The 13,977-nt window shown below is 38.7% G+C and overlaps 1 protein-coding gene across 7 annotated transcripts in view; it reads right to left on the bottom strand.

The window, feature by feature from the left end:
- The window catches only part of nav1b (neuron navigator 1b), a 163,859-nt gene that overhangs the window by 69,200 nt on the left and 80,682 nt on the right, over positions 1-13,977 (bottom strand). For 6 of the 7 annotated variants that reach the window (XM_041782722.1, XM_041782721.1, XM_041782724.1 and 3 more), the window contains one exon: positions 12,287-13,018. The exons of the other annotated variant lie outside the window; for it this stretch is intronic. In XM_041782722.1, the coding sequence (XP_041638656.1) occupies positions 12,287-13,018 (732 nt within the window). The remainder of the gene's footprint in view (positions 1-12,286; positions 13,019-13,977) is intronic. 7 annotated transcript variants of the gene reach the window in all.

The raw sequence follows: 13,977 nt of genomic DNA, 5'->3' as shown, positions 1-13,977 counted from the left end.
TAGCTCAGAGGATAAAACGGACCTGCGCTGCAAGGATATAGAGGTTTTTGGAGACAGTACACATTTAGAAATCCTTTTTTAAACTCTACTTGCTGATTAGTACCTTGTACTTGAGTACATTTGCATTCATATTTCCTGCATACTGTGCTTGAGTACACATGAAGTGTGTTCAATACCACCAGGGGTGAAAAGTTACAAACTACGTTTACTCAAATAATTATAACTAAGTAGCTTTTTTGTGTACTTGTACAATTTTGGGTAGTTCTTAAATCCACCACTTTTACCTAAGCATATTTTGTATGATCACAAACCAACTCAAACATACAGAATACAATGGTGAGTTAAGGACTTAAGATTGGTATTGAACCTCAGCGCCCAATGGTACACAGTATGTAAAGAGTTGAGGCATTGAGAAGATGCATACATTTATGGAACATCACCATATGCATACTTACATATTTGAGTAGGACAATATTTTGCTTTTCCCACCTCTAAATGCCACCCACTTCAAGTCGACACACGTATGGTGCCTGAGAATGGTATAATTGATAACTCGTATCAAATGATCTGCACTTTGGGGTCAAGTATACCCGGATCTGGGCCAATGACTCTTATTGGAAACTATGAGTTGTGGTTTTTTTTTAAAAACAAAACATTCTCCTCATTTTATATTAAGTCAATTACTGTTCCTCATGAAGAATCTTTGCTGAGGAAAAACATAAATTAAGTGTGTTTTGAGATGGGATGTTTATCGTTTAATTTGAAACCAAACTCCCTCAACAATTTCAGATGATTACAGTAAGTTTAGAGATATATTCAGTCTTCTGATGATAAGCAGGTACCATTTCTAAAGTGAATGTTTCATCACCATATAAAATTGCTCAAAGGAGTTTTAACTGACAATTACATTGCTCATATTACAATTTCTTCAGATGCTTCCTTGGTGGTAAGTAAATCAAAACCACAAGGATTGAACATTTGACTTCTAAGCAGATGCACTGGGGTGGCACTGACCATCTCAGAAATCTGACAACCTCAAAATTATGAACAATGATTGGCTAGTTGTGTTGGTAGAGGTGGGATACACAGTATGCTAAAATCAATTATTTGGGATGAGTTAAAGAGGCTGGTGTGTACTTTTAACAGTGACTTTAGCCACACTGTACAGCTTTTTATGAGCCCTTAAAGACTTAAGATAACCAGGTTTTAATAGAGCCACTATGTTACTTTTTTATAAGGATTATTTTGACCTTTATGTCTTAATTGTAGAGAGGTGGTGGTAAGCAATGTAGGACACTGAGATGTAAGAGAATGACCCAGGCCACCTGCTTTGAGGACTACAACCTCTGTACATGAGCCATGCAATTGCTAGGTTATCTTTGTTCTTGTGCTACTTTTGCAGAAAATAAATTCTTATACGTTCCTGTGAGTTTGTTTATTTCAGTCCAGCTCAACCACAGCTTATAATTTCTGGGCTTTCACTTTTATGGCTTGTAAGAGAATTTCTCTCCAACACTGAGATCATGTTCAAAGAACAAGAACCGAAGATTTTCTTAAAAACAGCAGCTGACACGAGCTTACCTCATATAAACTGAGGTCTTTGGAAACCAAGTTTCTACAGCAGTTCAGTCCAAATTTCATTTCATCTCAATTGAATTTGAGGCCCTTATTTGATATCAATATTTGCACTGCAATGTTGCCAAAATATCAAATAAAACTGTCTAAAAAATATGGATAGCTCACTGAAACAGTATCAAGCAGCTTCCCATAAGCCCAAAGAGAGTATGTTCTTCTGACATTTAGAAAAGGAAACATGATATAATGTATTTACAATTTCAAGGCAATTATGCTTCAATTCAACACAAGTATCCTGATGTTTGTGGGCATAAGAAATAAAGATGAACATGACTCAAGGAGCAAAAATTAAGGGTCACATCACATCCACAGACAGGATGAAAAACTTCCCAGTTCACAATTCTGCTCATTTCCTTTGGATTTAATTCTGGAAATATACTCAAACGTGGAACCTGGATGTACAGCACACATGTCAGTCACATCTGTTTTAAGTATATACTGTCTGCTTTATACACCGAGTTCATGCACACTGACAGACAGTTCTCTGGCAGCGTGCATTACAGAGATGTCTACGATACTGAGAGGGAAAACTCGGACAGAATACTGAAGCAGATGTGAAGAAGGAAAGCCCCATGAATGATGCAACATGGGACGTGTCCTATATACTGAAAAACTGCTGGGGGAAAACTCAAGAATGGCTAAATTGATCCTTAAATGTTGCTAAAAGAAAAAAGTTAACCTTCCAGATGTAATATAAATTCACAGTTAAAGGTCCAATGTGTTGAGTAATTAGTCATTAAAGAGCACAATTTCCATTCAAATGTCTGTATCTAATAGGCAGTCAGATAGATGACCAACGTTTGTTGTCTCTGTCAGATTTAACGTGCTTCTTTTGATCAAATTTCATAGTCTGAGAAGAGTTTCTGGAAAAAAAGAGGTTGCTACAGGGCATAAAACTAGAGGAAACTTTCTCCTGCAAAAAGACCTGGAGTTTTACAAAGTTTTCCACAATAGCAGCTGACAGAGAGAGTGAAAGGAAGGGAAATGCCTGGTAACTTTATTAATAAAACACTCTCAGTGAGGATAGAGAGAGTTTTAAGTGGGTGATCACTTGTTTTAAGTACATCATTATTCATTAAAAGAGAGTGGCTACAGCTTTGGCCACTCAATATGTCAGAACTGGAAGCATTTCATATGATAAACCATCATTACAGAGTTAAAGTAGTTCTCTGACAGATAAAACCGCAGGTCTTAAAACAACTGACATCATAAGGAACAAAATAAAATAAGTGCATCTATTTAAAAACAATCATGCCTTTATTACTGGCCTCCTCAGCTAAACTGATCCATAAATGCAACCTCCATGTAGTGACAATGCTCCTCCTACCACATGGCCCCTACCGGCTCCCACAACAATGTGGACCAATGGGAAACAAGAGCCAGGACATCAGCAGGTATTCATTACATAAATAAGAAATGCATGCTAGAAAAATGACTATCACTAAGATACAATATAGTATATGAGGCGCTGGTTGTCTTGTAGTTACAGAGCTTATAAAAGTATTCACCCACTTGGATGTTTTATTGAATTTAAAAATCAGCCATAGTCAATGTAATTTAGCTTAAAAAAAAACTCTTCAATGTCAAAGTGAAAAACAGATTTCTACAAAGTAATGTCACCAAAATAAAAATATGTAATGTAAAATAAGTGATTGCATAGTGGATTTTTTTTTTTGTATCCATCCCTTGACTTATACTTTTCAGTTACATTTTCTCTGAGTTGCTTGGAGTGTTCTTTTGTCTTCATTGTGTAATAGTAGCCAGGAATACTGATTAACCAGTGACTGGACCTTCCAGACACAGGTGTATTTATACTACAATCACTCGAGTGCACATAACAGCACTCAGGTGATTCCCATTTTACTTATTTTGAGACTACTAGCACCAATTGACAGGATCTCTATTAAAGTAAGACCCTAAAGGGGGTGAATATTTTTGTAATCACTTATTTTACCATACTTATATTTAGATAATTAACATTACTTTGTAGAAATATTTTTTCACTTTGCCATTAAAGAGGTTTTTGTACTTTTTTTTAATGCCAAATTTACCATTATTGATTTATAAAATCAATAATGTATGTTTATGTGCCCCATATTTCCTGTAGGGGAGAAAATGCAAATAGTGCCATAAGTTCTTGTTATAAAGTTAATTCATACCAATATCACTGACATCCTTCTTTGTGTATCTTTGTGAAGTAGTAGTAGGTTTAATCACATAATAAACATATTTCTTTTTAACTAGTGTTTCTTAGTACAACACTACAAATGTATTAGAACTTATTGTGCACTGGTGTGCCACCACATACAGCAGATATCTTTCTTATCATTTTTGCCCCTGCCAGTCAAACATCCTGAGTCCACCCCTGGTTCTGAGACTGGATTAAGATAAAAACTGTAGAGTTCTTCCAATAAAATCATGTAATGGCAGGATCCTGCAGTGTTCTGTCTCTTCTTGCTGAAGCTTCACGTCTTATCTGGAACTTCACCCACTTGTATAACAGGCTCAATTTTCTGTTATGAATCATCCAAAGATCAAGTTCTGTGCTCTATTTGTTGTGCTGCCAACAACACAGCAGACAAAAAAGTGACAAAGAGGCACCTTCATGCAACACCAGCACAAGAGGGGGCCATGTCTTGTTCTGCCCTCCATTATTAGCAAGGCTTGACTTCTGTGTGTATCTCTATTAGGCTCTCAGATTTTAAAATGTTACCTTCACCTGCACTGTACCTTTAAGACTCTACATGCCTGACCCCCACATGCCCGCATAGCTTGTCATACTGTCATCCATGACCACTGCTTCAACCTTATACCCCTCCAATGCTCCACTTTGATTCCACATAGCTGAGGGCCAATGCTTCGTTTGATGTCTTGCATGACGGATCACATGCAATTACAATAAAATGAGGTTGGCTCATCCCCTTGTTGTCTAGAGGAGTCTTTTCCAGGAGTAGGCCTGTCTGCATGACTCTGATCTGCTGCTTTCCCCATGAATCTGTCCTTGTGACCTCGAATCGGATTGTCATAGTACATTCATCATGTTGAGAATCATGTAAAACAGCTCATATGAGGTTAGTCTGATTTCATTTGCAGACAGAGCAAACTCAGTGTGAAGAAGAAGGCCAGAGGGAGACAGAAGTTGGGATTATCATGTAAGATTTATCGATCATAAAATGAATAAAGCACTAAATCCAGATCCAAATCAAAGTTTTCTTCGTTTTGTTTCTTGTCTTGTGATGAACAGTGACAGCCACATTGCATAAACAGTTTAATCAATGATCCTCTTGACTAAGTTCATCGTCTTTATGTCATATTCATAAACAAAGAGACCCTCTGTGGTCAGAAATAAAAGCTCGCTTTCATGTAGCTTATAATGAGATATGCTTCGGAAGCAGCGCACAGTATAAACGGGCTTTGAATATTCTGCAGACTATGAATAAAAAGATCTATTTACAGTAACAAGCATGTCTACTGTGCATTTACAGTACAGTAACAGGACATGTGCAGCAAACTGAAAAACAAGTATTTAATAAGCCCTGGTTTAATACGCAGAAAAAAGCCTTTAGAGCTCCCATAGCATGAATAAGCAGTTATTCTGGAAAAAACATGATTTAAAGCCCTAATCAAACAAATGACTGCAGCCAACCAACCGACTTATAAGGCATTTCTAGTACTCGTCTTGTTGGAAACAGACTGTATATAAGCATGGACATAGCCTTAGTGACATCATCCATTGTTTCTAAAGTGGATTTCTGAGGCCCATTTGTGTCAGTATGTTTAATAATTTGGGCTTTTTGTTCCCAGAGAGAGAAAGTGGATAGAGCCAGAAACAGGGATGAGAGAGAGACATGCTGGAGAGGAGCAACAGGCTGGGATTTGAACCTGGGCCAGGGGAGACCTAACTAGGCCATCTGTGCCTTGATTTTTGATACTTCAATACTGCGCGTGCTTCAAATGATACAACATCCATTATTTTTACATTTGATAGTACCAAATGAATTTTGAAGAAAAAAAATTTACATTTGTATTTCAACCTAAAGATGCCATGAGCAGAGAGAGAGAGAGGGAGAAACAGTACGCAGATATGGGCGCTCAAATTAGACCAGGTACTGGTGTCCTGTTGCTAAAACAGAGCAACAACAAAAGACGATGTTATTTCCTGGTTGTTTCACTGTGGTTACACTCAACACCTCTGCACAAACACAAAGGAAGATTCAGGGTGTTGTTTGCTGCTGTCTGTCTCTACACTCCCTTTATCCTCGTTAACAGTTTATTTTCATTAAGCATTTTTGCCATCTCATAAAGATGCACCTGTTAATGTTAGTGTCTGTTACAGACTGATAACAGAGGAGACAGCGATGTCTCCTAGTACTAATGACAGCCTCACAGACAGACATCAATAAAATAATCTGAATAAATAGAAACAACAGACAGAGAGCAGAATGACTGCATTCACCTCTTCTGGTTTGTTAATGATAATGTAGAGGTAATATTTGGTTTAAGGTACATTTACTTTTTTGTCTTTTATAACTACAAATGGTATGTCAGATTTTATGTGTTTACTGTTCCCCCAACCTTTCTTATGTGCAGGTTGGGGGAATAAACACTAAATCAAGGAGTTTTTGGTGTCCAGGAGATCACTGTTCTGCCATTGTGTTGAAACAGGTAGTAATATTATTTAGTTTTGGTTTGTATTGTATTGAAATTCTGAACCCTGGTATTGTGACACTGACAACTCCAGTAGGCATGATATTGGAAATGCTGACTTTTGGCCTAACTAGTAACAGAAAAACATATAAATATATAAAATACATATATTCTGCTGTAAAGTGTCTGAGACTTTAAGGGCTTTTGCAGCCTGAGCATGTTTTTGTTGCATTGCCATACTAACTTCATTTTTCAACCCCAGAGGTCATTGCTGTTAGAAAGCATCCCACCTGAACTGGGTTGTTGATTGTATTCACCAATTAAATCTTTAAAATCAGTGGTTTCTGGGCTTACATTCTAATATATTTAGTATCAAAACATCTTAGCTTGCCAATGATTTAGTACTTAAAAAAAACATTTAAAAAAATCCCTTTAAATGCACAGTATGTAAAATCTGAACACAGGAGCTTTCAATAAAAAAAAATAGCAAAAGATGCCAAACATTATGAGTAACTTGTAAAATTAGAAGGACAGCCCCCTTTCAACAGCTTTTCTTCCTCATTGTGTGAAAATAATTAATGAAACCAAAACATCAGTTTACTCTATAGTAGGGCTGTCAAACGATTGATTTATTTCATAATCTGGATAAATCTTTGAACTCCTGTAGTTTATCATCATTATTCGCACCTCTGCCACATTTTAAAATTCCACTTCTTTTTGTATCTTTAATGGTTTTTGTTTGCAAGAAAATAAGGAACATTGTGTGGCTCACAGATCATGTAATGAACCTAACCACAGCAAAAGGAATTTGTCATGGAGTGAAAAGGAAAATAATTAAGCTATATAAAGGTAAATCTTTGATAACCCCTGGTGTAGATGACTTTTGACCTGTCCACTGAGCTGTCTGAGTTTTTTAGAGTAAAATGAGAAATTAAGGAGCAGTGGTGGATTTATTTTACATCACAGTGATTAATGCCTTGATGCTCAGAGCCTTACTTAAAACTATGTATGGAGTGCAGTGTTTTACTGAACCTCAACCTCACATTAAAATAAGAAGTAAGCCATTGCTGAACAGTGAGTCTTGTCCCTACTTGACCTGGAAATGCCAAGTGGGGCCACAAAGTTACAGGGTTAGGAAGGATGGAGGTTGGGCAATTGAAATCACAAATGAAGAAGAGAATAATGGTGGCCCATCACAAAACATGAGTGGGATACAGCAGCACAGAGGCAGCTTCCAGTAGCAGTTAACCACTTCATCATGCAGCAGTCTTTCATGCAAAATTCAACATTTTTATGGCAACAGTTGTAGTCATTTTTGGAATAAATCAAGACAATTCAGTGCAAAAAAACTGTATATTGTACTTTGGAGTTTCTCTGCACAAGGGTCGTTATCTATCTAGACCATAAAATTCAGACTGTTAAAGATTACAGGGCTGAAATAGATTCAGTCTTCTCAGTTTATGGTGTTTCTATTCCAATGCTGCTTTATGGACAAAACTAATTGACCTGTGTCAAATACCCACATGGGATTATCTTCTTAAATGATGATAAATAATTAATCTTTCCTGTCTTGCTGATCAATTTCAGTCAATAATCAGTGATAGAGCAGTGTATCCTTCTTCTCACATGTTTTGTGTTGATTTTAATCTTGTTTATTTTCATTAATGGCCTTTAAACACATGATACTGGTGTCAAAGTCTCACATGAGATTATCATCTTTAATGATGATAAATAATTGATTGATTTATTTCCTGATCAATTTAAGGTCAATAATCAGCTATGTGATGCATTCCAGCCAATTCCTTTCATGCTCATTTTCAATGCTGATTTTTCTATAATAGGCATAAAACACTTGACTGGTGTCACAGGCCTGCATGGGATTATCATCTCACCAATGATAAATAATTCATAAAAACCATAAACTTCCCTTTTGGAGGAATAATGACCTTCAATTGATTTGGAGTGATAGCGGGAGTCAAAGCGTTATATTGATCGATCAGTTTGAAGCATTCTGCTGCATTTTTTATGCAAATGAGTTAAAAAGGCAGAGTTGGGTGTGGTGGCGTATTCTACAGAGATTTTATATTATATTTGTTCTCACTAAACTGAACAGAAACCCCCCTAAAGATGACACACTCCCATTTATGATTCACCCGTTATTCTTGGTAGTGTGACTAACATGAGTGATAGACATCTATATATCATAATGAAGCATGGATAACAGATTTAATCACCACAGATGTGTCATTAAGATGCAGCAGTGAACATGCTCTCCTGATGGGACTGGAGTAATGAAACAACAAATACAGGGTAGTGCACAAGCTTACTGATGAAATGCTTGTTCCATGATTGTTGATGAAAAACATTTAAGGAGTGTGAGTGAATGCAAATTAGAGTGAGTGATATACAAACATTAAACACACAATCCTGAAGACTAGTTTGACCAAGTATGACCCCTGTAAAGGGCCCAAAGCACCACAGTTTTAGGTGATTTATGCGAAATTATAGATTTACTGTTGAAGTTAGAGACATGGCCCAACAGGGGTTATTGGAGATCTCCCTTAGTTGTATTTGCAAACCAAATATCAGAAATCTAGATAAAACAGACTTTCAGCAATGTTCTATCAAAGTACAAAAAAGTGGCAATATAGAGAAAAATTGTAATGTTGGCTTCCAAAACCTATATCAACCTTGTATTTTTCAGAGTTTGACGTGTGCTAATTTTCATACAAACAGATTTATGTCTAATGGCCTGAAAAATGGGCTCTGCCACCCATTCAGTGCTAGGGCCCTAACAATCAAAAGTGCATAAATGGTGGCGTTAAAGATTGTTTGCATTCAAGAATGAGTTAGGTTAAGTGAAGATATTAACATAAGTGTTATCAATAGCTACTTAAATGCACCACAGATTTAAAGGAGGGGTGTCCAGACTTGTCTCTCAGGGCCACAAACAGGAAAATATGAGAATGGCTGTGCCACTTTGATATCACCTTTATCGTGTTGAGGTTAGTAAAACCAATCTGATTTTAGCAATACTAAGTAATTTGATATGGCTTCAAAACAGCCAATCATCATTGAAGATTCTTGGGTGGTAAATCACATTTTTGGGCGGGCGCTGGTTGGCACCGGCTACCACTGGATCCACCATTGGTCAGAAAGAGAGTGACGCTCCATTAAGGAGGAAGTAGAGACAGTGATGGCTCATCTCCACATTCAGACAAGAGCAAACTGCAAAAAACTGCCAAACATCATGGGAGTGTTGGTGCTTGAGGATGATTATTGCTTTGTAAATCCGACCTTGACACATGGACATGGCGGAGAAATGAAGCACAATTTAGTGCTGTAATCCTTTGGAGTTTATCAGGTTGTTACAAGCAAGTTATCACGATTCGAAATGATTGTTTACAGAATTAACACTGCTAGTGTTAATTATTTGCATTAATATTACTATTTTAAATCTAAAGCCTTTGCACACCGAGTTATTTTTGGATGTGATTTTCAGATCCCTAATCTAAAAAAAAAAAAAAAAAGTCCTGTACTTTAACCTTACACAATGAGTCCATTGCGTTTCATCTTTATTCACTGCGAAAATTTGTAAAATGTGACAAACTGTTTCATACTGCGATGTAAATAAGCAGTGAGGATAAGTCTGTGGCTCTGTCACTCCTCTAAAATCACTCTGGGTCCATCCTGGCAGAGATCTTCATACGGCACCGGCTCGTACGTCTGTGTTGAGTTGAAGACGTAGAGAGCAACTTTTTAATTCAGTCTTTGTTAGGTGGCTGTGAGAACAAACTGTTATATTTCCATGGTTGATATCCACATAATGCTCGGGCAAACCACGGCATTTAAAGTGGGGTTTCGGTGTGAGCGAGCAAGAGAGAAGAAAAAAGCAGGTGCTGATCTGAATCATCAATTTCCCATCAATATGACCTGGACTGATTCAAAAATTTGTATAAAATTGAACAATTCCTGAAAAAAATAATGACGGATGAAAGTTTCAGTGTTGCTGTGCACACATCTGAACAACATGAGGTTGATTTTATTCTTTAACGTGCAAAAAAATTCTGATTAAAAAAAAAGGACCCAGTTTGCAATGGCTTTTAGTCTTAGTTTTTTATCTATATATCTCAGGTTTTTCACTCTTTATAGTTTTAGTTGACAAAAACATTCTAGTCCAGCTTAAGCCAATAACAAATTCTCACATTTTAGTCTTTACTTTCAGTGAAAACAATTACTTTTTAAAACTGATTTAATCAGCCAAATTGTAAATGCACTACCAGTAGTTAAACTTATTTAAATACTCTGAAAAAATACTCTTATACCTTGTATGCACAGTGGAAAAATATCATGGATTTAAGTCCAACAGTTCAGCACTGACATTTTAGTCTTGTTTAAGTCTTTTTTGTGAAAACTAAAACAACTTTTCATCAGAATTTTTGTCATCACAGATCTGTTTTTAGCTTGTTTCAGTCTCATCTTCCTCATGCAAAAAAAGGTAGTCGACTAAAATTTTTAGTCAGAGTATAAGTTGACCAATTTAGCACTGCTTCTTGGTGTCAAAACTAGGAATTTCAATACAGTCAAGCACAAGATTCATGTCCTAATGACCATAGGCCACTGTTGGACTGCAATCTTCTACTGTTGTTTGGACTGAGTTGACTAGTTCTCAGCCTGGCAAAATATCAGCACTTGGCCAAATATTTGTTGGCATTTAGTTCTATGTTTCACCTCTTAATGAATTACATTAAAAGTTAGCTTCTTTAGCTCCACTTGGTGTTGCGTCTTCAGCTCTTGGTTCTGTTTTCACTCTCCACAGTCTCCCTTATGTCCTGTTCACACACAATCTAATCAGACATTATACTAGGAACAAAACATCTTCCTGTGATAAAGTAGCTATTTATCATTTGCCACATATGGCAGGTTTACATCCCAAAACCTATTCTACATGCAACACTTCACTTACTTTTTTATTTCTACTGTAAATACATACTGGTTCCAAGCATTGGTTAAGAGTCTCATGAACTACTCATAATCACTAATAGTCAACCCTGGTCTAGACACCTCTAATGTCTTAAAAGTTAAGGATATGATGCAACAGTATTGCAGGAAGAACTAACAAAAAAAGACTTTAAGACTTTAATTGTATTGCATCTAGATTTGGGAAGCACAGTGAAATCTAATCCTCTGCACATGATAACTAGATGCAAATAACACCTGAAATTAAAAAAGGAAGCATCCTTTGATGCACAAAATAAGATCAATTAATCTGAGCCATAATCACCATCATTTGATCAATGCACTTGTTATTCATTCAGCCCTTTTCATTGATAAACCTGACCTCCACCTCTGGGGAGAAAGCCATTTTCTCTGCCATTTGCACCGTCGTAGTACACAGGGTGTGAACCATCTGTCAATGCTGCACAGATGAATGGAGCTATAGGAGGAGGCTAAATATGTGTCTGTGTGCCTAAAAACGAATTCAATATGGCACGCCTTCCTTTCTGTCTTTTTATTTTTTTATTTCTGGAAGCGAGCAGCGGATGGACCCTCGAGTGTATCGGCACATGTTGCAGCAAACGAGAGATTCACAAAAGGGGATCAGTCTGCTGCTAATAATCCCCGAACCCCCAGGCATTTTTCATGCAATCAGCCAGCAATGCTGTGATAGAAGGCGAGAATTACACACAATCAATGGCACCAAGCCCAAAACACCTGAGTGACATGCTGGAGGAAGAAGAACAATAGAGCAGTTGTACTAATTATTCAGCTTTGGAGGAAAATGCTAGAATAAGGCAAAAATCATTAAAATTAAGAAGAGGGGCATGCTTAAGAGGGAAAGCAAGGAAGTCTTTGGGTTTTTCCCAATAGGAAGGCAGCAAATATCCATTCTGCAGCATCAAGCAGGTGTGGTGTGGTTGCTGAATCGAAGGGGGCGTGCTGCCGACGTTGTAGCACATGGCTGCCACACATACTGGCGGTATCAAGTCTGCTCTTTACTCACCCAACATCTGACTGAAGAGCAGCTGCTCCAGATCACCCAGCACTGTCACAACCAGTTCTGGATCCACTTTCAAGAAGGGTTTGTCTCCCCCTTCCTCCCCCTGGCCTTTGGATCCAGATTCTGCTCCTGCACCCGGCTTTTTAGCGTTAGCCTTCGCCTTACTGGACAGGATCTCATCGTCTGACTTCCCATCCTCAGGTGCCTTGCTGAGAGGCTTCACCTCGGCGTAAGGACCACGAGGTATGCGGCTCTGCTTGTTCAGGGCAGATGGGGCAGCCAGAGGGCTAAAGGGCTTGGGTTTGCCCTGGAATAGAGAGTGTTCAGATTTGGAGAGGTTTCGAGATAGAGGGGCACCTCCTCCGGCGCTGCTGCCACCCCCTGCTGTCTTTGGCTTGCCGGTCTTTGCCTGCCCTGCTCCGGGCTTGGCCATGTCATCACACCACTTTGGTTCATAAAGGTGTAACTTCTTCTCTGCATCAGTGAGCACAGCCAAGTTTGTCATGGACCTCTGCTTGCGGAGACTGGAGGATACTGGTATCCTGCCATCAGAGCTGCCAGCCCGGTACACCTTTAGCTCACCTCGCTGTGTGCTCTGGGGCACTCCGCTCTTGGCCCTCTTAGCTGCCACACCAACTCCTTTGCCATCTGTTTGGCCGTACGCCTTTGTGCCATCCGTCCTTTCCATCTTCAAATCTCCTTCTCTGCCTTTCACACTATTTCCAAGCATTCCTCCTGCATGAGACCATATGAAAAAGCATCAGCAGGGGAGAAAACCGGCTTCCTTATCAAACCTTTTCCCTTGTGCAAGAAGCAACAGAAAAATGCTTCCTCTGAGGCAATCCTGCAGCCTCTCTTTCTTCTTTTTCGTCCTGTGACAGGCTGCTGCAGCTGCAGCTGTTGCAGTGCTGCCCCGGCACTCCCTTTCTCTCCTTTCCTCCTTTCCTTCGTTTTTTCCACACTCCTCCCTTCAGCACACCCTCCTGCCGCTGAACCGCGCAGCAGCGGAATGACAGCGGCGGCAGACGCAACAACGCTCCCTCCCTCCTTCCCTCCCCCTGCTTTCTGCTGCCTCTCCCTCGCCTCCGTCTTCCCTCCCATCCTCCCACCTCCTTCTTCCCTCATTTTTCCTTCATTTAAAGATGCTTCGCCAGGTCTCAGCTGAATATATTCAACGCAGGAGAGCGACATGAACTGATCATCTGCGGATATTAAACCGGGCACCATCCTCCTGTAACACACCATGTTTTCCCACCACCTCCTCTGATTCCTTTGTTCTTCCCCTCCCCCTCCCTCACCTACAGTGTTGCCTGTTCGATACACCCAGTATGATGCATGATTTGTGATGTTTTTGGATGCCTTCTTAATGAGAACAGGCATACATTTAGATATGTAATTACAGACCACAGCATAAAATGTCATCCCTGTCACAGTCTGCACAATGCAACAACTGGAGCATCCAGATTATCTCTTGATCCTGTCTGAGCTTGCTTACGATATCAATTCCAGCTTTACAGCTGGAGAAATCATATGTTTAAAATCAGCCATGTGTGATCCTATAAATAGAAACCCTTGGAACTGTGAGAAATATCACAGGCTAAAGTTAATGGTCTTAATGTGCAGTTAATCCATTTTTTAATGTTGCACATTGTAACACACATGTAAACTCTTAAAAAAACAGGCAAAAGAAATAC

The sequence above is a fragment of the Cheilinus undulatus genome, linkage group 3 (assembly GCF_018320785.1).
Source record: "Cheilinus undulatus linkage group 3, ASM1832078v1, whole genome shotgun sequence".
In the NCBI taxonomy this organism is placed as follows: domain Eukaryota; kingdom Metazoa; phylum Chordata; class Actinopteri; order Labriformes; family Labridae; genus Cheilinus; species Cheilinus undulatus.
This window is presented reverse-complemented; position numbering and strand designations above follow the sequence as displayed.